This window comes from Scardinius erythrophthalmus, assembly GCF_964197995.2.
Source record: "Scardinius erythrophthalmus genome assembly, chromosome: 5".
NCBI classification, from domain to species: domain Eukaryota; kingdom Metazoa; phylum Chordata; class Actinopteri; order Cypriniformes; family Leuciscidae; genus Scardinius; species Scardinius erythrophthalmus.
Window position 1 is genome coordinate 30,226,381 of NC_138225.1, and position 26,416 is coordinate 30,252,796.

The 26,416-nt window shown below is 36.7% G+C and overlaps 1 protein-coding gene across 1 annotated transcript in view; it reads left to right on the plus strand.

The window, feature by feature from the left end:
• The first annotated feature begins 3,736 nt into the window (after nucleotides 1–3,736).
• Nucleotides 3,737–26,416, plus strand: part of LOC308690958 (transmembrane protein 8B-like) — a 41,294-nt gene continuing 18,614 nt past the window's right edge. The window contains exons 1-4 of the mRNA XM_081365763.1: nucleotides 3,737–4,110; nucleotides 16,494–16,590; nucleotides 20,593–20,716; nucleotides 22,157–22,299. Coding sequence (XP_081221889.1) covers nucleotides 3,769–4,110; nucleotides 16,494–16,590; nucleotides 20,593–20,716; nucleotides 22,157–22,299 — 706 coding nt within the window. The 5' untranslated portion in view covers nucleotides 3,737–3,768. The remainder of the gene's footprint in view (nucleotides 4,111–16,493; nucleotides 16,591–20,592; nucleotides 20,717–22,156; nucleotides 22,300–26,416) is intronic.

Sequence of the window (26,416 nt, forward strand, 5' to 3'; positions counted from 1 at the left end):
AAACGCGCTGCAATTACAGAAACGCGCTGCAAAAGTTCACAACAAAACCAAATACAGAAACGCGCTGCAAATAGAACAGAACACAACGGAAATGTTTCCGGGGAACCCAATAAGTGACGGACGGACGGCTAGGACATGCTTACAGCTGTCTACTTTTATTTATTTATTTTTATTATTTTTTTGCAAAACATACAAAGATGACACGTTTATGACATACAACTTTGTAACGTTATACAATATACAAAATGTATTTGCGATATGTTCAATGTCATAAGAATACTAAAAAGAACAATGAGCTGAAGACTAAAATAAATAAATAAATAAAAAAGATAGAGAAAAAGAACGAGGAAAAGACATTAATCTATACATCAGTTACATTGAACACATTTTGAAATTTTTCATAAGTTTCATGAGAAATGTTAGAATGTAGCTATAGGTCCAAATATGAGACGGCAAGTTTTAAAGTTGAGACACTCACACAAAGATATAACACATATTTTAAAAACTTTGTTGTATAAAATGTATATTTATTTGCAACAGTTATGTTAACAGCATTAATACTATATTTCCGGTAAGAACAGCTATTCAGCTGATGGACACGCGCTGCGTTGTCATGGGAACATCCCAGGTGAAAATAATGAGGAAATTACGTTGTCTTTCGTTGCTCCCTTCATCAACATAATGGCACACAAGTGCCCCGCTCACTCCAAAGTGCCCAATTCAAGGGCTCTGCCCTTTTAAGAGAGTAACGTTAGAGCATAGGTAAAGCCAGAGCCCGCGTCTCTCTGGTAAAGCTTGCGAGCCGTCCGTCCGTCACTTATTAGGTTCCCCGGAAACATTTCCGTTGTGTTCTGTTCTATTTGCAGCGCGTTTCTATATTTGGTTTTGTTGTGAACTTTTGCAGCGCGTTTCTGTAATTGCAGCGCGTTGTGTTGTGAGTATTGGGACGCACGTGAGTTGTAAAACTGATGAAGATGTTTTCTTATTCGCTGGTGTTTTTTTTCTATTTGCATGTGTTTTTTTCTGTTTGCATGCGTTTTTTTCTGTTTGCATGTGTTTTATTCATTTGCAGCGCGTTGAGCTCTCTCGGCCACCGTACAAAATAGATGTAATTACAAAGGAGCCAAGAGAGTTGATTTGATCAGATGGTGAGGGCTTATAAACACTGCAGGATTTGCGTACTAATCAAGTCTCGAGCATGCCAGGATTTGTTGAAATGTTTCTCCCAATTTCACCCTCTAAGGACAATGAATTAAACACACAATACCTTTCAAAAGTTTGGTGTCTGTATGTTTTTTAAATGTTTTTGAAAGAAGTAGCTTATGCTCACCAAGGCTGCATTTATTAATCAAAATACTGTAAAAAAAAGAAAAGAAAATATAACTATTTAGGGAAAAAAAATCTATTTGAATTTACTGTATGTTAAAATGTAACTTATTCCTGTGATGGCAAAGCTGAATTTTCAGCAGTGATTACTCCAGTCCAATCATGCTGAAAACAGACATGCTGCTCAATATTTTTGTGGAAACTGTAATTTTGTTATATTTGTTATTTTTGAATCTTTAAATATAAATTTCTAAAGCATTTATTTGAAAAAGAAATCTCTTGTGACATTATAAATGTCTTTACTGTCACTTTTGATCAATTCAATGCATCCTTGCTGATTAAAAGTATGATTTTTTTTATTTATCTTAAAGGTGCATTGCGCAACATTTCATGTTAAAAATTCCCGTTTTTCTAACCCATACATGCTTAAACAATTGCCTGATGGGCTGAATGAGCCCTTCTCTGATCACTGCGATTGCCTCTATAATCCTGTACAGTAAAATAAATAAGAGGGATTCGGGTCGGAATTTGAGACTGGGCGTGACGTCATGCGGTTTCGCTTGTCGCCAGAGGGGGCATAGTTCTGCAAAAACTCAGAGACTTGTGCAATGCACCTTTAAAGGAGAACTCCGGTCAATTTTAACATTGAGCTCATTTTATTGTACATTTAGAGTGCTGTCAATACAGAGAACAACTACAAAAATCAGTGTTGCCTACACCGAGTTATTCTATTTTTTAAATTTGCACCCTGTTGACTTCAATAGGGCAAGTACTAAACCTGCATGTATAAAAATTATGTTATTTAAGCCAGCGCAAATACCTGTTTACATCCTGTTTTTCGGTTGAAGTCCAAAGTAGTCGATTGCCGAGTTCACGCGCATAGGTTTAGTTACCTATGATCACGCGCGTGAACTCGGCAATCGACTACTTTGGACTTCAACCGAAAAACAGGATGTAAACAGGTATTTGCGCTGGCTTAAATAACATAATTTTTATACATATCTTTCACTTCTACTGCAGTCAGATCCACTCGTGTTCACTCAGAAGGAATCACTCACATTTTCTGTGCACTTGTAATGACACATCAAGGATGTTAAGAGCCTAAAAGCAGGTTTAGTACTTGCCCTATTGAAGTCAACAGGGTGCAAATTTTAAAAATAGAATAACTCGGTGTAGGCAACACCGATTTTTGTAGTTGTTCTCTGTATTGACAGCACTCTAAATGTACAATAAAATGAGCTCAATGTTAAAATTGACCGGAGTTCTCCTTTAAAGCAACACTAAAGAACTTTTTTTACCTTACAATAATGTTTCCAAAATCGTTTCAGTGGTTAATCAAGTCGTAACAGGGTGAAAGGCACTTCTGCATTCGCTTTGCGGCTCTATATCTGCTATAACCGCACTATGCAAGTTTGCCAGATCGGGTCGCGGTAATGGACAATTCCGCTTCCAACCTGTAGGGCGACCGAAGAGGAAAAGATATTAGTGTTGCTTTAATGACCACAAATTTTTGAACCACACTATAGAAAAAGCGACCTGACATTTCAATAATGAAACCATGCACCTGTTTCACTGCATTTTGCAATAGTCGTGGGTGCGAAGAGAAATATGACTGTAAGACTCCTGAGTTTTACTCGGTAGCATAACTGAACGTTCACACCCTGAGGCAATCAGGAAACAATGAGATGTGTGGAGAATTTCCTTATTGTATTCATCAGTGCCAATTAGTTATCTCAATTCCGCAGCATTGCTTTGCAAATTTACATTTAATCAAAATGTGTTCCGTAATCCCGTCTAATTTACAAAGTACCATGTTACGACAAAGCCCGCAATTAAAAGATGCTAAGAACAATCATGCCCTCGTTTTAATGTGTTTTGGGACACACTGTTTTTGTGATGAAAGAATGTGTCACCATTTGAATGAAGACTTCACACTCCAAACATAAGGGTTTTGAAGTGTGACTTTAAAGTTGCATAGAGCTGAGAGACCCATAAAAGTAAATATGATGAAACAGGCAGTTCCCTTGGCCGTTCTGTGGTCCTAACTAAAACACAGCATACACCCCACTTAGATCAATTCATACCACATAGTCGCTTTCAGCAGTCATCTGGCCTCTCATCTCGCCGCAGACATCTAAGTATATGCATGAAACTGGAAAAAAAGTATGTCTCCGCTGAAATGCTAGTCAGATCTAGCACAAAGAGACTGGAATGACAGGAAGATGCTTTTAGCCTCAGAGTAACCTGAGTGTAGAGTTTGAGCTGTCAGCTTCAGTCAAGGGATTCGTAAGAGTTCAAGACATCTTTATTTCATTCTTATTTCACATCTCTCGTAACTAGCTTCTTCAGCGGAAAACGTGCGCCGTCCCAATTTTAAACATCTCCTTTGATCTTTTCTCTGCAGACTGTTCCAAGCCCAGTGTCTCCAAGGGCTCCTCAGCTATGAACATGCCCCAGTCATTTGGCACTGCGATGGGTTTCTCTCTGTCAGAGACCCTGCCTGCAGCCAGCCTGCCTAACGTGCCCCAGAACGGTTCTGATCGAGGATCTCTTTTGAACGCTGAAGACAGCATCACTTACTTAGCACCCATAGCCGACACAAATAAATGCTGGCCCATCCGGCCAACGCTGCGAAATGAACTGGACACATTTTCAGTTCATTTTTACATCTTCTTTGGACCCAACATCTCCATTCCTCCAGACCGGGCAGCGATATTTGCCATCAACCTAATGCCAGTGCTGGATAGTGGAGGTGTCCTCAACATGGAGCTCAAACTCAATGTGGTAAGTTGAAATGGTTTAAATCTTCCCAAAGGAGTTGATGCTATCTAGTAAAAAAATGTAAATGATAAAAATGATAAACAAATATATATATATATATATATATATATATATATATATATATATATATATTCAGATTTGTTTATCATTTACACTTTTAGATAGCATATATATATATATATATATATATATATATATATATATATTTTTTTTTTTTTTTTTTTTTGTAAATGTATGACACAAATTTTAATTGTAAAATATCATCCAATAGATATTCTTTAAAACTGGAAACAAAAAGCGGTGTAAGACTCTTACGTGATGTTAGATAGTATTAGCTAGTAATTTTACATTTATGCATCTGGAAGATGATTTTATCCAACATTAATTAGTTCATGCATTTCCTCGGAATCGAACCAATTACCTTGGCGTTGTTAGCGCCATTTGAGCAACAGGAATACTGTGCATTTCACTCTTTTACATTCTTACTCTGTTTTTTTTTTTTTTTTTTTTTTTACCTGGATATAAAAATTCAAAGCATTCAGAGCATTATTATTATTACTATTCTTTTTTATTTTACCTTCTGAAATGTTTACTTCATGTTATAATGGATTACCTTGTACCAGCCACCATGATTCTTGGCAGAGCGAATGCATTCGTAAATCTGTAATATCCTTTAATCTGTGAGCGTATTACACATGCTAGCCTTAAATCCATCAAAAAAGCATGATAAGTCTACTCAAATTGGCAGAATAGCAGAGCTTTTGCTTTATTTATTATTTATTGTCCTGAATCTATCTTTTTTATAAACATAAATTTCTACAACTATCACTAGCATCCTACCAAAACATCTTTGGTACTTTCAGCTTCAGCAATTTCAGTGCCATTAATAATACTATGGAACCCAGTCTACATTCTGTATGTGTGTATATATATATATATATATATATATATATATATATATATATATATATATATGTGTGTGTGTATATATATATATATATACACATATTGATTTTGCTGTTGAAATGAATATCTTTAATATTATGTTCTTCCATCTGCTGGAAAGATCAGACGGTCGGTGCCCAAATACCCATTGGGACTCTGGTGCCCAATACCTTTGATGGAGTCACTCAGGAACTTCTAAGGTGTTTGAAGGATTATGAATAATTCAGATCTTTACATTTCTTCTAAAACTCAGAGCCCATATGGCATTTAACTGACTTGGGGTTACGACTCAGAAGCTCTTCAGCTAAATTCTTATGGGTGGCAGAGACTCATTTCACCATAGCCTGATTAATATCAAATGTTAGCAAGTGTCAGCCTGTTCTCACAGCATGAGAAGTTTAAAACTAAAAGGGGGTTGGTTGCAAATGTCACCATGCTTTTTCGTCTCAGGTGCCTGGTGTAAAGTGTTGGCTTCTAGTGGTTGATATTGTGCATTTGCCTTCATTTGTGTATCATTAAAAACTCCTTGTAAGTTTATATGCCAAGTCCACACTTCTATACAAACAGACGACGAACATGGACCTATTCATTAGTTGATATGTCATGCCTCCAGTGAAACATTACAGTGTGTTGAAGGCCACATATCTCTCAACAGCCTCCATCTCTCTTAGATTTTATTGCTGCATTTAATGGATGTTTACTTGAATGGCACCGAGCAGGAAAAGGAGAAAAGAATGAGCTCTCGTGGCAAAGGTTACTTTAAAAAGCCACATATGAGGCTTTCAGTAGCTGAAAGGTGTGATGTTTGGCAGTGAGAGTGAATGCTGTGAGATGGCTGAGCGGTTATATGACTGTATTGCTGAGGAGGGAGGGGATGATCGCTGGTGATGAAGCTTGGAAACAGGTTTCTTGACAGCTTAAATGCCTGCGAATGCATTGGTGTGAAGAGTCGTCACATAATGGCCCTATTTCTGTTTCCTAGAGTAGGTGATTCTTATAAAAAAATCAGTGTCTGAGAGCATTATACGACTTTGACTTAAACCAAAGTATGATATTGTATATCTTTACTGTCTTGAAGTAATATTCTGGATTCAATACAAGGTAAGCTCTGTTGACAGAATTTGTTCATTACCACAAAAACATTTTCTTCTTTTTTTATATATACTGCCCCCATTTACTTCCATTGTAAGTGCCGCTCATAACCTCCATTTTTACTTTTTTAGAGGATTTAAAAGCCGAAATGTGAAGCTTATAATTTTATAAAAGCATTAATTCTCTCTTAATAATTTTTGCTGTTGGTTTAGGTTTCATGACATTACGTTGTCATAATAACGAAGTTGTAAAATTGGACCAGGGCGTGCTGTTCATCTAAGCTACAAATGCTCTCCATAGCGAATGAGTTTGTGGACTCTCTAATTAATATTAATACTATAAATTACTATAAATTCCCTTGTCATTTGATGTGTAATATAAAGCTTGTGTTATAAAATGTTGGTAAAACTTATGTAACTGTCCGTCATTTATTTATTTATTTGCCAAACGACTGTAATTTTCTTCAAATCTGTGCCAGTTACGGAGGGCTAACTGAATCCAAAACAGCTTTGGCGCCTACGCTCTGTTGTTATGCATCGTCATCATTGTTCTGCGTTCTCGTTGGTTTGTTGACATATAGGGGATTCCATGTGCAAAGAAATTTCATGCGCGAATTGCTTGTGTAACAATGTAAAAGTCTTTAGTGTCACTTAGATCAATTTAATGGATCCTTGCTGAATACAAGTTTTAATTTCTTTAAAAAAAAAATCACATTGAAATCATTTTGACATACATATTGTTTATGTCTTATGGCTAACATTATTTGCCGTAAAGTAAACATTTTACAAACAGTAATGTAGCGAATACGACTTTGGGTAAATTTGAATTAGCTCAAGAATATAGGGAATTTTGGAAATATTAATAATTATGACTCATGGTCATAATTCATAAGTCGCATGTACATTTATTTTATCAATTATAGAGATTAACTGGTTCTGTAACTGATCTAATCGTTATTCGTCCAGCGAGTAAAGGTGAGATTATCACAGTTAAGAAGGGTTATCTCTTTACAAACTCCAAGAAAGTTTGATCTCCTGGCCACGGACATCAAACCTTCTGAGTTTATTAATTAAAACTACTGAATGTAGTCTAATATCGAGCTTGTAGCTTAAGATCTTTCGTTTCATTGACTTTAGAATGGTGGGTTTTCAAACACAGAGACAGTGAAAAGTATAAATGGATTTTAATAAATGTGACTAAAGATTATATGAGCTACGAATAGAAACGTACGTAAAAATGCAAACAATAAACACAAACAAACATTTAAACAATAATAACATACGTGATAAGAATAAAATGAAATGAAAGAAAGAAAGAGAGAAAAAGAGAGAAGGGAAAAGCTAGTAATTGTTACATACAGAAACCTAAACAGTTGGACCCCAGAAAAGCAGCTTTTATCAGATAAATATACTTGCAAGTCTGTTCTCTGTTTGGTTGATGCTGAAAGCGCGGACGAGGTCCTGTTTCGACTGCGACTTCCGGTGTCGCGGGAAGCTTGAAAAGGCTCACTGAAATGTAACGTTACCGAGAAAGTTCGTCTTCATCTTCCGTGAAGGAAGAGGCAAATATAACTTAGTTGCAAAGGAACGGCTGCTACGACTCGAACATGTGTTTGTCCGAGGCCTTCCGGGATGTTCCTCGGGGAAGCGTCGCGCCGGTAGAAGAGGAGGAAGGATGAGAGCGAGGTGAGAGAGAGAGGTGAGAGAGCCCGCTGTGTTTTGAAGGAGCTAAAGTCACGCCCCCTTGCGTGCGTGACCCAATCGCCTGGGAGGACGTATTGTGGTCATGTCCTTTCATTTGGAAAGGTACACGCCTCTTCTAACTAATGCTGGCGGAATAAACTTCGTTCATAAACATTTATAAAACTGGTATTAATCAAATAATGCATCCTCTAATATTCTGTGCTAAATATTCAACACCGTTGTGTTCTTCTGAACAAAACAATACCGCGAATGACAATTCTGTTAGTCAACAACACAAAGAAACAGGATTTCTCGTGATTACATGCATATTAAACTGATTACATATCAATAAAGCTTATAGATATCGGATTTCGGGTATAAGGATCATAAGCACAGCAAGAAATACATTTTAAACATTTTAAAAAGGTAATTTTGACCACAAGTGGTCGGGCATGATAAGGAGTCTGTGTTTTGTGTGTGTGTATGCAGAGTCGTGCACACGTGGAACCGCGTGGCGAACTTTGTCCTTCCTTTTCAGTGTGAATATCTTCTTGAGTTGATGAGATTAACTCAGGGGACCTGACCGAGCATCTGCTAACACTGTTGTTTTGTTTTGAGGGGTTAATCAGTACCTTTTGTTTGTTGATTAGATTTGATTAATCAACAAAAAGGCAGACCTGATCATCTGCTTTCCGTTACAGTATATTTTAACATTTACTGTATGTATTGGACCCATCCACTTCCATTTATAAGCCACAAATGCTGTCGACTGATCTTAACTGAATCCAGAAAATTCCTTTAACTCTCAGGTCAGGAACTTAACATCAGAAAGTTCCCTCTATTTTTGATTGTTAAGATCCAGTTACGTGCTTTAAATGCTCCACCATTTCAACTAAAATGATCTGGGTTATGGAGGAGAAGATTCAATTTCTCCAACCAGCGCTTTGGAAGGTAGATGAAGATGGTGGTATTTTTGTCTTTTACTGGCCGGCCAGGGTATGTTAAAGGTTATTATTTTTTTTATTTTTTTTCAAAGGTAGACTACAGACTAGCCCCATGAGTGGGTGCCATGGTCGTAAAGTAAATGATTTCCGTTTTCTAGCCATATGCTGTCATCAGGGAAATATCTTGGTAAGACAGCTAGATGATGGATGTCTGCTCCATTGCTGTAACTCAGTTTTATGAGCACCAGGCTTAATAGGAGCCATTCCTGTTTCTACCGGCAGGCACCTGGCCTCTCCAGGACTCAGGGCAAGTCATCAGAAAGTTGGACTGAGCAGACAATTTGAAACTGAATTCTAGCATAAAGTATATTATGGAGGAATAGTTCCCGGCTGAGTTTTCCAAGAATCTTCTAAAGCAGAACGCAGTAGGGGGGAAATAACATGACTGCACTGTCAGAAAGGCACACAACGGGCAAATGTCCTCAGGTTTGCATTATTTATCTTGGTTTGTTAGAAAGGGTCCATCTGATCAGTCCTCGATTCACCTTGATGCCCTACACATTCCTGAGTTTCCACTCCCGACTGCATCATTAAGAAAAAACATGCACTCACCACGACACATAACTGAAAGGGAAGAACGAAACAAGACTGCTTCAAGAGTCACCACATGTGGGATTTCAACTAACAGCCTCCTGACCTCCAGCACAGATCTTTAACAACCTCATCACACTGCCCAAAGAGACATAGAACATCGAGTCAGCACAGCCCAGTATAGCTGTTGCTGTGACAGCATGGTTTTGAATTAAAAATAAAGATTCCATTATATTTCATTATAGTGGTCTTAATTTCATGAGCCAAATTTGAGAATTTCTAGAAGGAGTAGCTCCTAGACTATGGAGCGTAGGATCTCTGCAACACTTCATTTTAGTAGGAATTGCCGCAATGCATTGGCTGAAAATTATAAATGAGGTATTGTAGGAATTCTCATAACCCAAAACACATAAAATGGCTTTTGAATAGTTAAACCTGGGTTAACAATGAATCATGGGTATTCATTAGTTGGCATTTCACACTGAACACTCTTATCCTAAATTAAAAGCAGAATTGAAAGCGGAATTTAGAATGCAGATAACCCAAGGTTAAGTGCAGTGTGAAAGCCCTGAAGAGACCAAAAGAATGAATTTTTAATGAAAAATGATTAAATCAATAAAAGCATATATCTATCATTTATTAAAATTTCTTTTTACCACTAGACACAAAATTGCACAGGTCAGATACCTTCTGGACATGGGAGACCATGATAGCGCAAGGACAGACCAAATCATGCTGAGATACATGTGCAGCATGGTCTAAATTCTGATCTTTATGAGTTTCAGTTAAAATTGGACAGTTTATGTGAAGAATTATACTTTTTTATTACTTTAAGGAGTTCATTAAAATCAGCATGGAAAGAGAAAAAAATGGGTTTGAATGATAAATAAAAATAGAAAAAAAATAGTGGCACTACAGAGTAACAGTGGAAGACCCTAAATTTGCTTTGGAGATTATTCTAGAGCACTCCAGTGAGCCAAATATCACAACAGCTCTCTAAACAGTTCTAGTGGCTCCCATTGGGCAGGAGAACAATAATAAGAGTACTAGCGAATACAAGAAATGTCATAGCAGCTTTGGTGCTCGACCCCTAATGATGAAGTAATGGTTTGTCCTCATGTCAGGATCCACCAGCTTTGAAAAAAATCTCAAAAATAGGAATGGCCTTTTAATGAAATGAGAGTGACAATTACTCAGAGGGCCAAAGAAATCTGCAGCAGCACAAGTTGCATTACAGGCTTGTTTGATGAAATGTCTCAATTTAAAAAAACTGATATAATAGCACCGATGCCCTGTACTACCGAGATAATGATTTTAGATATGATGTGCCTGAAGGCACTGCATGGAGATTTCCCAAGTCACAGTGTGTCTGCTGATAGTATGGAAAGCCTCTAGTCAATAAGATGTTGAATATATGGTCATTCAAATGCTATATGAATCACATACCACATTCAGACTTTCATTTCATTTACTCAGAACAGCAAGATCTGCTAGAACTGTTATTACATTTCCACATGATAAACAGGAATATGATGGAACAAGGCCGTGTTGTTATTAGGTGGTATTTAATATATGTGATAAATGACATAACATATAACTTAGAATTTTTACATTTGATCACATTGCTAGAGAGGGAGTTTTCTAGCCTACCTTTTCTTTTCACAACATGTTGGAGTCGGTATGAAGTATCTTATGCTCACAAAGGCTGCAGTTATTTGATTAAAAATACATATTATGAAATATTATTACAATTTAAAATAACTATTTTCTATTTGCGTATATATTAAAATAGAATGTGGTGGCAAAGCTGAATTTTCAGCGTCATTACTCCAGTCTTCAGCGTCACATGACCCTTTAGAAATTGAAAACAGTTGTGCTGCTTAATATGTTTATGGAAACCATGATACATTTTTTAGTATTCTTTGATAAGTAGAAAGTAAAAAAAACAAAAAACAGATTTTATTTAAAATAGAATTCTTTTGTAACAATGTGAAATGTGAATTTTTAGACCTGCTTAATTGTAAATGGTTGAACCCGCTGCTTTGGCAGATTCTCTGACATACACATGCACACAGAGTCCCTTCATCTCATGAGTTTGTCCTCAAGCAGACATGTACTCCTGACAGAAAGCCAAGAGAGGAGAGTTGAGCCAGGCTGTTGAGCTAATGAGCTGCAGTACAGGCCAGAGGAAGGGTGTGTGTGTGTGTGTGTGTGCGTGCGTGCGTGTGTGTGTGCTGAATTGTTCCCCTCTCCGGCTGCTCTGAGTGGCTCTCCTGGACAGTTTGAGGTCAAGTCAGACTCAGGCCTGCCGTCAGGTCTTAAGTGATTTCTGCTGGAACCAAGTGCTTGTTGCTCATGAGGTAATTATGCCCTTCAAGTCTGAAGGCAGCTAGTGAATGTACCGGGTCCCTCGGAAGACATTTTAAAAACAAAGGTTTAATAACAAAAAATGTCAGCCTCAGGAGGACAAACAAAATAACATATTTGTAATTAGTTGGCAGGGTTAAAAATATTTCAAATAGAATTTAAGTATTCACTACAGGAAATATTGATTGCTGCTAGACATGCATATAATGTTGCAAATCACATTTTGAATGTTATTTCAGCTTGTGTCGTTTGTTATTGTACAATGGAATGGCAACCAATATGTAAACACGTTGAAGGGTTAGTTTACCCCAAAATGAAAATTCTGTCATTAATTACTCACGCTCATGTCGTTCCAAACCCATCCTTCGTTCATCTTCAGAACACAAATGAAGATATTTTTGATGAAATCCAAGAGCTTTCTGACCCCCAATAGACTGCAACGTTATTACCACTTTCAATGTCCAGAAAGATAGTAAAGACACCTTTAAAGTAGTCCATGTGACTACAGTGGTTCAACCTTAATGTTATGAAGCGATGAAAATAGGGCTGCACAATATATCGAAATTAACGAAATATCGCAAATGTATATATCGTGATATGCATATCGCAACGGCTTGCAATAATTAGGGTCATGATCAAAAGACAGAGAGAAAATCACTCACTGCTCTTGTCTGATTGACTTTTGTAGCTTTAATAAGAATCAGTATATATATTTAATTCACACAGTGAAAACTAAGCAGTGTTTTATTTTTACATTTGATTATTCAGTTTCTGTTGTTAAATAACCCTAATGTAGGATAACCTGAACCCCGTGGTTTACACTGATGTTAAAATAACACTTCTTACGCTACAGTAAAACACTGCAGCAAAAAGAATGTGAATCAAGTATGTAGGTTATATAATTTTAAATATATTTTAAAGATAATTTAAGTTTATTTTACACACTTTTAGCAGTATCGTATCGCATATCGAATATCGCATTATTTAATGAGTTATCGTATATAGCAAGTTTCTTCAATATCGTGCAGCCCTAGATGAAAATACTTTTTGTATTTTTTTGTTTGTCACTAACTTTGCCAGGGACTGACACAGAAGAGAAGAAATTGTTAAATAAAGTTGTAAAAGTATTCTCGTCACTGTTGTCACGTGTAGTCCCTATTTTAACAATGTCTTTACCTTTCTGGGCCTTGATAGTGATAGTAACGTTGAAGTCTATGTGGGGTCAGTCAGTAAGCTCTCAGATTTCATCAAAAATATCTTAATTTGTGTTCCGAAGATGAACGAAGGTCTTATGGGTTTGGAACGACATGAGGGTGAGTAATTAATGACAGAATTTTCATTGTTGGGTGAACTAACCCTTTAAGTAGAAGTTATTGTATGTTGTGTAATTATACAAAGTATGACTGTTCTTTTGAAGGTTTACTGTACGTGTTCTCATTTAGGAGACACTCACTCAAATGTCATTGTTATTTATTTATGTATGCATGAGAACTGTTGCAGGGTTTCATATTCCTTGTATAATAATAATAGTAATAATGATAAATAAGAAGAATATTAATAACAATAAAATGAATATTAATAGTATTATTGTTATTATAGATCATTTATCATCCCTCTATTTTGAATAGGTTAGTTATGCTTATCAGATTAGGCTTTTACAAAGTTATACCCTGTTACCTTTATGCAAATTGATACCTCTTGTGTTATATGCGTATGACTGTAAAATATTGTTTTTAAATTTTAATTTTTTTACTCTTGAATATAGTATACAGTAACTTTGCAATAATAAAGATGCATTTCTGTCCCTTTTCCCCAATAAACTGCTAAAGTAAGTGGAAAGTTCTCAACTTCAAGTAATAGTTACGAGTGGTCAGAGGCTCTTTTTCACTCTTTTTCAAAGATTTTCACTAACTGCTTAGGAAACAACGCTTTTGGGATACTTGCCGTAGATATTAAGCACTTATGTGCGACTAATGTCTTATAGTGCTTTGGGAACCTAGCCTGATTCTAATGGCACTGCAGTTGAAAGACTTTGCAGTTAAATTACGTTTTTTTTCTTTTTATACTCCATTGACTGAAGATGAAAAGCTGAAAAAAGTTCAGAGTACTGTCACATGAAAAGAGCTGAAACAGATCTAAATAACTGGACCCCATCAGCTTTGGAGAGCAGAGACAGAATGAATTTTTAAATCTGATTTTCCTCAATTTTCCTCCCATCTGGGTGTCATTCTTCCTTCCTTGTTCTTCAGCTTATTAAGCTCTCTGTGCTTCCCTTAATTAGATGTAATTCAGCCATTTTACTCTGACAGCATATAATGCTTTCAGTTTGGCTAACATTTAAACACAGTCAGTAGAATAAAAGGTCCTACTTAATTTAGTTGTGTTGTTGTACTAGTTTAATTGATATTTAAGCATTATCACAAGGAAAGCAACATGATTGCATGTGTCATACTTTCTTTATACAGCAGTTCAATAAATAAGAATTGAAATTTTGAGTCATTTTAGATACAATATTGCTAGTTATTTTGTCTGTGTTTTCTCTGCCAGCAAAAATAGTCCCAAACAAAGTCTGCACATTTACAAGCAAAAAGCAGTAGTGGCGTTTCATTGCTCAATGGATCAGCATTTTTGAACGAATCAGTGTGTATGATTCACTCAAGAGTCAAATGTTCCATTTCTAATTAGCATTTTTGAACAAATCTGTTGAGTGAATGACTCGCTCATACAGAAAATCACTTTTTTTACCTCGTAATTTGTAATCAAAATGTCGTAACTTGATCTTCTGATAAAACTGTTTCTCTGGTGACGTATGCCGGACTTCTTCAATCATTATGTCAGCTTAAAACCCCATCCTTTCTTACAATCGACTGCAAGCTCGCATTCAGATCTGCCTCCATCTAATCAACAACCAATGAACTGAAACAAGTTTCCATCCTACTGTTCTTTTCTTTTTCGGTAATCTGTTTCACTATGTGTAACAGAAGGAACGATCTGTCGCTACTTCCATTTCATCACAAATGTAATAGTAGTCCGGTAGCATTCTGGGTAAAAATAAAGAGGCATTGAAGTTGTCTTTCATTGCTCCCTTTGCCAAGTATGTTTCAAAACATCCACAAACATTATACTGAACAAAACTAGTCCATTTTATCCTAGTTATTGGCGGAATATTCATTCTTAACAGCAAATGCTGCTCATCATTGCTTCTTCTACAATCAATTCTTTCCACTCATCAGGTGTTGCCCTGTCTAATGAATGCCAATACTGCGGTAGATGTAACATTTGACGGCAGATCTGTCAACCATCTTGTGGTCAGGACAGTTTTGAAATGCATGAAGGAAACTTTTTTTGTGGGCTGTTAATTTTTAAACCGTCTTGAATGACAGCCAAGAGCTAGCCTGAGTGAACTCAGCTGGTCATCCGTCATTGTTAAAAACGTACATCCCTGATTGGGGTCTGGTCTGAGGCCAGCTCGACACAGGTGCTTGGCACAGCATTGACATTAAAGCACTCCACGCTGAATATCGAGCAAAAGAGAAGCCAGGAAATTCCAGTTGCTGTTGTACTGATTATTAAAAACACTGGCTCGAAAAAAGCCTGTGTTTGAGACACTCTTGGTTCATTCAGATTACATGGTTGCAGATATTTATATGTCACAGACAACGGCTCTTGTTTTTCATTGTCTATTGTGTAAAGCTGTCAGGCCTTATACAGGAAGAGACAATGCCATAGATTTGCTGTTATGGATGACTAAAGCTTGCAAAATATTAATAGTATAGAATATCTCAGCACGTGGTTATTTTTATATTATAATATCTATGCATTTATTTTTTATACATTTTATATAGACATGATTATAAATTTAACCAGTAGAAAAACATTTAAAGAATAAATATAAAACAAATATAACTAAGCCTTATATATATATATATATATATATATATATATATATATATATATATATATATATATATATATATATATATATTATATATTATATATATATTACTAGTGCTGTCAAATCGATTAATCACATCTAACATAAACGTTTTTGTTTATATAATATATGTGTGTATATTACGTGTATATTATATATATGTGTGTGTGTATATTACGTGTATATTATATATGTGTGTGTGTGTGTGTGTGTATATATATAATATACACAGGTGGTTTTTTAGGTCCAGATGATTTACTTTTTGGAGCCCTCCCAGAGGACATACAATATATGCCTTCTTTGGCATTGAAATGGCACCAAGAACAAGACATGCCATTGAATTATTAACCAATAACATAGGCTGTCTGACTGATTTCTATCGTAAAATGTAATGAACAACTCTGATTAGTCAGGGAACATGATACTTTGCTTCAGAGTGTTATTTTTCCTCTCTCTCCTCCAAAGTTTGTGTAAGAGTGATCACTAATTTGCCTCATGTCCTGGATTCGCTTATTCATCAAGCCATTCATCATGTATTATTTATGAACAGGGTGAAAGGCAAGGGCGAACGTCTTTATTTTCAGACGTCTGTGGATAGGAGGCTCGCGGTGGGAGATGATTGGCCTTTCGTTCAGCTACAAAGAATCTTTTTCCCTTTGATATTCCTATGAAATTATCACATCTCGAACGATTATATCACAGCCTTCTCCTTTACCCGCCAAACCCTCCTTTGACCTGCTTTGTGTCACCGGCTTGTTAATTAACCATGATGTTCACTTATCTTCAACAGGATTCAAACTGGATTACTTTATCTCTTTTTTCCCCCTCCAGTCTTCAGTAAGAGGAGAGAATATTACGATCTTTGGCTGCCTGAATCATGGGATGCCGCTGTCTCTTCATGACAACACGTCAGTCTCATGTGAATCTGGTAAGACAGTCTATGATCATATCTGAGACTTTTTAAGCAATGTTGTAGTCATCCTCACCCTCCCATTCTGTGAAAAAGTTTGGAATATGAATAAAAAGAGTGCTAAAATATTATGGTAAAATCTTGTTAACTGTAAATTACCTTACAGTAGGCTTTACAGTTGAAAAAAATCAATTGGTAAATTTACTGGAAAGATTTACTGTAAAATATATATTATTATTTATGATTATTTATGAAGAGCCAAACAAGCCAAAATTCATTCTTCTACTCTCATACTCATACATTCTCCTTTCACATACATACATTTCAACTCTCACACACATACATTCTCATTTTATACATTTTACTCTTATGCAAATGCTTTCAAAGTATGCATTTAATATTATAAATAATAAATGTATGTAAGAAGAAAATGTATGTATGTCTGAAAAAAATATGTGTATGTAAGAGAATAATGCATATGTGTGAAAGAGAGTATAGTGGAAACGGAAGGCGTATAATGAAAATGGAGGGCAGGTCTGGCGCGATCGGGGTCACTGGACTGCGGTCAAGCCAGCCGGGGTTTGAAAATACACGGTCAAGTCAGCCGCCAAAAAAATGGGTGTGCATCTGCGCCTATTACTGTGATTACGATAAATTCAGGAACAGCAGCGAGATAACTTTTTTCATCCGACTAGCTACTTAGCCATATATCCGCTTGCCGCGCTGTCGGATGTCGTGTGGGAGATCACTTCTTGACAATGTTTAAAGTCCGCGTGAACCGGAAGTTGCAAACGACTTTTCTTCAGTGTTGTGATGTATTTCCAAGTGAAACGGAATATTGAACAGAGGGCAGGGTTTTACTTTAGCACTCCTCCTCTCCATCTCTCGCTCTTAGCAGACTGACTATGAGGTTTGAGGGGAGTGGTTAAGCGTTTTCACCCCAAGCCGTCAAACTGACGTCATCAAAGAAGGAACGCCATTCCAGACCGGAAGAAACTTTTCAGATTTTGATCAAAGATTACCACGGCAAACAATTTTATTCTGTGTATTAACTTGCACGGATTAATTGTTCACCACAAGACTAGTAATATGCGCTAACCAAGTAAATAGGGTCAATTTTGATTTCAGGTGGACTTTAAAAGAGATTCATTTTCAGTGCACTCAATGTGTTTGTAAAGAGAGTTTACAGTTATAAAGTTAAATAGCTACGTAGAGTGCTTGTATAGAGTTGGTGTATGTTAATTGAGCTTTATCTGATTATTGAAATGTTAATGTCAGTATTGTTTTATTTGGTGGAATACACTGTTTGACTTTCTATGACCATATACAGTATCAGATAAATGTGTAATGTGAGTTTATTGAAAGAGCGTTTCACTTTTTGACACGAAGAAGTCACACTGCCAGCTATTTCAACACTGTGAAACACAAACTAATTTATTGTTGTCTTTGTTGAATTTGCAGATTGTAGCCTACAGTGTGTGACAGAAATAAAAATTAGATGTGCCACCAGAAAAACAGCCTCTTCTGTGTGTGCAACATGATATAACTGTACTCAGACCTGATTCTTTGTCTGGATTCATAAGCAGTCCACACTACATTTAGACGTCCATATAAGGACTCCAATGTATTTAGTGCTGCTCTATTTCTTGAATCCTCAACAAATCTTGAGACTGACCGAAATCCACATAGGGTTTGAATGTGATCACAGAGTTCTCAATGCAGCCTATCATGCACAAAATAATCTGTTTCTCTTTGCATTTGGTCAGTACATTCTAGCATATTATTTTTGTCTAATTTCGGGCCCTATTTTAACGATCTGAAACGCAAGTATCAAACGCGAAACGCAAGTAACTTTGCGGGCGGATCTCGGGTGCTGTTGCTATTATACCGGCGGGATAAATGACTCTTGCGCCCGACGCAAATCTAAAATGGGTTGGTCTGAAGTAGCTTCATAGGTATGGTTTGGGCGTAACGTGAAATAAACCAATCAAAACATCATCTCACATTCCCTTTAAGAGCAGACGCGCTTGTTCCATGGCGGATTGCTATTATAACGGTGGATTTGCCAGGTGCACACCAGGAGCGGTTCACAGCCGAGTTCTCGTCAGGGCCGTAAAAGACAGAGAAGTGACATTGTAGGGGGATGGGAGAAACCCACCCAAATTAGCTTCGGTTAAACAGGTGTATAATAATTTTGGTAAATGTGTAAGCTAGATTTATGCCTATTTTTTCCCACCTTCAAGGACACCACAATGATTTCCCTCATGTGGAATATTTTTCCTTGTAATTATGTATGGTTTGCAAAAATGGCAATTGCTGCGTCTGTGTGTAGATGAGAGAAGCAAAGTGTATGTGCATTGTGCGCACGCTGCATTATGGCCAAGAATGCTTCCTTAAAATAACAACTGAATGCACCACTGAAAACGCGCCACTGACTTTAGACTAGGTTTTTCCTGGTCTGTGGCGGAATTGTTTTCTGGAACTGCAAAATAGCACCATGGAACGTTTGCGCTGGAACGCGCCTCCTCTTTGCGCTGAACCGCCCCGGGGAGCGCAAGTTCATTCCCTAATTTACCGACGTGCGTCTGTCGAGGGAAAAGTCCGCTGTGCGTCGGGTGCAAAATAGGAATGATACATGCGTCGGTGTACAAAGTCAATTGCGCTGGGTGCAAGATAGGGCCCTTCATGTTCATTGCTACTTAGGCCTACTCCAAAAAGTAAAAACTGTACTTGAAAAGAAAACAGGATTACTATGTGAAAGGAGAATGTATGTGTGTGTGAGAGCAGAAATGTATGAATTTGAAAGGAGAATGTATGTGTGTGTGCGTATAAATGTATGTATGTGAAAGGAGAACGTAAGTGTGTGTGAGAGAAATGTATGTACAGTATGTGAAAGGAGAATGAATGTGAATGTGAGAGTAGAAATGTATGAATGTGAAAGGAGTATGTACGTATGTGAAAGGAGAATGTATGAGTGTGACAGAAGAAGAATGGATTTTGGCTTGTACGGCCCCTCACACACGCACACACACACACGCACACGCACACACACACACACACACACACACACACACACACACACACACACACACACACACACACACACACACACACACACACACACACACACACACACACACACACACACACACACACACACACACACACACATATATATACAGTATATATACATACATACATATATATATATATACACTAATAATAATTGATGGCATTATTTTAGTGTCATTTATTTTTGATTTACACTAATTGATGTGGCCTTTCTTTTGTACCATATTATGGTGGTTGTCAGCATGATTTAAGGTAAAAGCAGATTTTAGTAGTTTAAATATGTATTAGCATGTATTAATATGTATTCATATAAATTAGCAATATGCTAGTTGAATGAATATGAATTGAATATACATTATAGTTATGAACTGTAAAACATCTCATAATGCCTAAAAAACTGTTGGTGCATTTTTTGCTGTGAACGTTTTGGTAGCCACAGGCTGCCAGTTTGATGTATTTATTATCTATTTATTCATGTACTTTTAACTGAATTTTGGGAAGAAAAAAGTGTAGGGAATGTTTAAATTTATTTCTGGTTGTCTTTTAAATTACTTTGGGCCAATGCCCTTTGCTTTAATGTTCATGAAGACATCTGTCAATGTATACCATTGCATGAAGTTCCCTATTGGCTTTGATCCAAAATCACGGCACTAAAAATAATGTAGTGCCTTTTTAGGAAACAATTTAGGTGAAACAAAGGAAGATGTCGCCATTTATATGCAAATGCCACATAAATGGCATCTCATAGTTGCAGGCGGGATGTGGTAAACTTGCTTCTACCACGTTAATTTTATTTTATGGTACATAACCAAGTTTTAAGCACATCACTCATCTGTGCAGTTTTCTTTAGAACTCTCACAATAATAACTGTGAGTTCAGTCATAACCAATGGTGGAATTTGATAGCATTTGTCTTGTCCTTTACCTGTTTGTGCTCTTTCCTCTTCAGAATCAGTTTCAGGATTTCATCTCTCCATTAACACCACCACAAATATCACCAAGCTGAGGATACCCTACCCACAGACGGGAACGTGGTATCTGAGCCTGCGCTCTCTGTGTGCCACTGAACACGGGTGAGGACATTTGAATCTCATCAAATCTAGAATCAGTGTTTTTACACTAAATTATCAGACCTCAGTTTAGCAGTCTACATTTTTTCGAAGCTGAGAAAAGGATGTAGAATATTCATATCACTCCATGGGCCCTATTTTAACGATCTAAGCACATGATCTAAAGCGCACGGCACAAGTTCACTTAGGGCGTGTCCGAATACACTTTTGCTAGTTTAACGACAGGAAAAATGGTCGGCGCGCCAGGCGCACAGTCTAAAAGGGTTGTCCCTATTCTCTTAATGAGTAATGGTTGTGTTTTGGGATTTATGTGCGTTAAACCAATCAGAGTCTCATCTCCCATTCCCTTTAAATGCCAGTTGCGCCATGGCAGATTCGCTATTTTCATGACGGAATTTGATAGTGGAAAGACCGAACACGTCTCCAGAGCGCAAACGGAACTGCTCGTGCGCAAGGTAAAAGTGCGCAAGCAGACCATCTATGGGACAAGCCAAATTCCACCATATCTTTATGTACACAATAATAATCTTTTACATTTTAATCCTTTTATTTGAATTATTTGGCATGTTTGTGTGCTGATGTACGTGCGTCCCTGTGTGTTTAATAAGCAGAGTGTATGTGCATTGTGGACCCGCCTATAGGCGCACATTTTTCAAGCGCTCTTTAAATCAAATATTCTGCCATTGACTTTAGACCAGGTTTCAGTTGGTCAATGGCGCAGTCTATTTCTGTTGCCTCAAAATAGCAACGTGCCAACAATACGCCAGAACACACCTCATTTTCACACCAGCACGCCCATGGGCGCACAAATTGGCGCAAATGCATTTGCTATTTAAACAACGTGGCGCAGGACGTGAAAATGATAACTGAGTCGGGCTGAAACTAGCAAAAAAACACTTGCATTGCGCTTGGCGCTGCATTGCGCCGGGTGTAAAATAGGGCCCCACATATTTCCCCTCATCCACATTTAGCACATTCAGTAGTAGCAGCATGTGAACTGAGGGGTGTATCCTTTGCTTTGAAATACTTAAAACAATTCATATATTCTCTTTTATGTTGACATAGCTTCTCATAACCATACTTTATCTCATTCAAAATGAAAATTAGCTCTGACAGGGAGAGTTCAGGTAAAGTTTGACATCTTCATTTGAAATTGCACGCAGAGGCTACTACCTTCCCACTAGAGATTATAGCATGTCTCCTCACCTTTGAATGTGAGGTAATTTTGAATTAGTTTTAACTTCCATCCCAGGGACTGTTCACCTTACAAATGAAGGTTCTATCATCATTTACTTACCCTCAAGTTGATCCAAACCTGTGTGACTTTTTTTTTCCATCCATGGAACACAAAATAATTTATTTATAAGGCTGTGCTGCTCTCTATTTTCTAAGAAAGTACAATGAATGTGACTGAGTTCAACCTAAAAAAAAACTCTTCTGTAGGTTTGAGCTGTGTACTAATGTAACAGCTGAGGTGTACCTTCGCTCTTACCTGACCCCCTGCATCAATGACTGCGGCACCTATGGCCAGTGCAAACTCCTGCGCACCAACAACTACCTGTATGCTGCATGCGAGTGTAAAGCAGGTGAGCACTCATAGACTTGCTTATGTGTTCTCTTATATCAAATGAGTGGGGTAAATTAGTCATAACATTGAGAAAAACAATTAAATGCATTGTCTTTGAATTTCTTGGTGTGTGTCCTAAATTGAAGTTTCAGGTAAGAAAATGTTTATGGCTTGGAATCAGCAAAGACCTGGTGATATCTTTGTCAAGAAATATATTGGATTTTATTTTCATTTGTTTCTCTTTGTCTGCATTGCATACTTACACAAATGCTCAAAAGTGTGGGGTCGTTAAGGTTTTTTTTAATGATTTTTTAAGTCTCTAAATGCTCACCAAGGCTGATATTTACATTGTGAACTATTACAATTTAAAATAAATTGTATATTTTTTTTATGAATTCCTGTGATGGCACAGCTGAATTTTCAGCATAATTACTCCAGTCATGATCCTTCAGAAATAATTATAATATGCTGATTTAGTGTTCAAAAAGATACATTTCTTATTATTATCAATGTTGAAAACAGTTGTGCTGAATATTTTTGTTAGCCTGGGTAAAACCAGACCATTCTCAGTAGTAACTGAGTTATGGTCTGGCAAAGCTTCATTAATAACTAATTTCCAAAGGGGCGTCACCACGGACGTCGCTCAAATGCCTCTGGACGCAATTGGATAGACCTAAAAGCAATCAGAGCGATCGTCATCGTGTAAAGCCATATGCTGCGTCCCAATTCGCCTAAGTTACACTACGCCATAAAAGTATGTACTCTTTTTGTGAAGAAAAGGTATTTACTTTTGAATGTGTAGCAAAAAAGTAGGCAAGCTTTGGGACATACTACTTCGTCATCTTTATCGGATGGATCTGTCGCTTTCATCCTGTCACGTAAACTGTCCTGTCAATCATCTTGTTACAGTTAAAATCCTCTATTAAATCTAATTTAATTTCCTACCGTTTCGGAGAGAAATGTAGTAGCACGTTCATCTGCCAGTGGGTCTTTCATGGAGACTGTCCTCATGTGTTTGCAATTTGAATATAATAATGCATTTAAAAGTTGAACGGACGACCCTCAAATGCCTCTGGGCGCAATTGGATAGACCTAAAACCAATCAGAGCGACCGTCATTGTGTAAAGCCCGCCCCAACGTTTCTGATTGGTGCCGCGATTTCGACGAATTTGAAATGGGCTTGAATGAGCTCTTTGCCAGACTACTTGCAGAGCAAATCTAAATTTGCCGGAAGTTGTCTGGGTTTTACCAGGCTATATTTTTGTGGAAACCTTGATACATTTTTTTTTTTCAGGATTATTTGTTGAATAGAAAGTTTAAAAGAACAGCATTTATTTGAAATAAAAAAAAAATCTTTAAAGAAAGTAGAAAGTGTGTTTACTGTCACTTTTGTCAATCTACTGTGTCCTTGCTGAATAAAATGATCAATTTCGTTCATCAGCAACAACAGCAACACAAATCTTACAGGCCATAAACTTTTGAAACTGTAGTGTACATTATGGTCACACTTTAGATTAGGGTCCAATTCTCACTATTAACAAACAATTAACTACGACTTTTGCCTCAATAAACTCCTAATTACTGCTTATTAATAGTTAGTAAGGTAGTTGTTAAATTTAGATTGGGCAGGATTAGGGATGTAGAATATGGTCATCCAGAATAAGGCATTAATATGTGCTTTATACGTACTAATAAACAGTTAATATCCTAGTAATATGCATGCTAATAAGCAAAGTTAGTGATAACTGGACCCTACACTAATGTGTTGCCTATGGGTACGTTTACACGACAATGCTGTACTAAAAACTAAAAGGTTTTTTCTTTGTACAGATGACAGCGTTATCAAAACGATCCTCGTTCTCATGGATCCGCGACATCGACTAATAACGCTGTATTATGCATGCCAGACAAGTAGTTGGCGATGTCATTTTGTAAAGAAAGACTACGTGCCTGCACACATACTCATTCACATGCCTATAGACATTTTGCCCGATTTTCATTCTAAGGATGTTAATCTTGATAATACTATATTATTACTTTGTCTTCTGGCTAAATTTCATCTTTACAAAGCTTACATTCACTGTAATCCCAATTTTAGAATGTTCTCCTCTGATATAATGTCAAATCCTTTGAACACAAAGGCTTTAAAACGTATCATCCTTGAGTCTGTTGTAAGGAATATAATTTTTTTCATGATGACAATATGTTACAATTTGTGTTGATTTGTGTAATTCTTATAACCACTTGTGATGATGTCCATATTCCCATACGCATAACAATTCTTCCGTTTCTTTGTTGAAAACAGTGTCGTGTAAACGGCCCCTATTTTATTAACTTATTCTGGATTTTGGTTGTATTTTGGTTGAAATAATTTAGTGCACATTTAGCTAATGCCACAGTATGTTTGACCTTCTCATAGATTTTTTCAGTCTGGCTTGGTTGTATAGCTTTTTGTTCTTTACAAAGATAGATTTGCATTTTTTTGTAGTAGTAGTAGTAGAAACCGGCAATAAAATAAAACAACAAACAACTCATACAAGCCATCATAAACATAGGAATTGTTTCACAAATTAAAAGAAAATCCCCTAGTAATCTCTAGAGGTGACTTGCAGGGCAATTTTAGGTTGTTACACATGTAATGTGACACATGTGCTTGAAAACTCCTTGACACTTCAGCTTTTAGGAAAATAAAGGAGTAGAAATTCTGTGTCATTTAACAAAGTGAACAAGTCTACCCCTTTCCCCAGGGAAAGATCACCCGAGCAGTTAATATGATGATAATCACTGTAATATTTTATAATTCCATTTAATATCTTTCTCCTCTACTGTCAGATGCCAATCAGAGTTAATTGGCATGTTAAATGGTTCAATTACACATGTGCCAATCATGTCGCTCTACAACGATGAGATCACAAATCAAGTGTTTTTTTTTAATTAGAGGACATTTGATGATCCTGAGAAATTTGCTAATCACAACCTCTCAATTACAGCGCCATTATGAAGCTCTGGTGCCTCGTTTTTCCTTTCCCTCTGGATTCCTACACATAGTTTCTTTTGTCATTAGCATAGACAAATTTACCCTTTTAATTAATGTTTTCTGGCAAACAGCTTAGTGCTGTGATACAGCACGCACGCAAAGTCTCATCTGTTCTCGAGTGTCTGGTAAAGCTCAATTGACCGTCTTTGTCGACACTCAGTGAGACTTCAATCACTACATGCCTTTGAGGATTTTTGTTTGTGGTATGTCTAATTAAGGCTTCGTAATCAGAGAGATTTGTGATATGTTTTCTGGCATTTTCTATGAGAGGTTAGAGGTGCAGTGCATCTATTTCCTTCATGGTGTTTATATAACAGTAGGCTGCCCGAATCCAATCTATATTTATGAAGCTGTTTACAACAGCTGACAGATGAGGAACAGAATGTGTGTGCGAACCAGGGAGAAAGTACATGTGTATTTCTGTGATGTTTTTCTCCCTTCCTTTGTTAGTTTTACATGCGTTGCCTATGTGTGTTGTTTTGTTTGTTTATTTATTTATAATTTTTTTGTACCTTAGTTTGCTTTGAAGACATGGACAATAGTATATTTTACACACAGTACCGTTCAAAAGTTTTTTAATGTTCAGGAAAGAAGTCTTTTATGCTCACCAAGGCTGCATTTATTTGATCATGAATATAGTAATCTTGTGAAATATTATTACATTTTAAAATGACTGTTTTCTATTTGAATATATTGTAAAATGTAATTTATTTCTGTGATGCAAAGAATTTTCAGCATCATTACTGCAGTCTTCAGTGTCACATGATCCTTCAGAAAAAAACATTTCTTATTATTAATGTTGAAAACAAAATTCAAATGCTTGATATTTAAAGTGCATTACATTCATTACATTCTTTGATGAATAGAAAGAACAGTATTTATTTGAATAAAAATAGTTTGTAACAGATTTAATGAATCTTTGCTGAATAAAAGTATTCATTTCTTCCTTTAATTAAAAAAAAAGTCTTACTAACCCCAAACTTTTAAACAGTATTGTACTTAATTTTAAAGGGATAGCACATCCATTAATGAAAATGATGTCTTCATTTACTCACTTTCATGTCATTCCAAACCTGTATGACTTTCTTTCTTCTGCTGA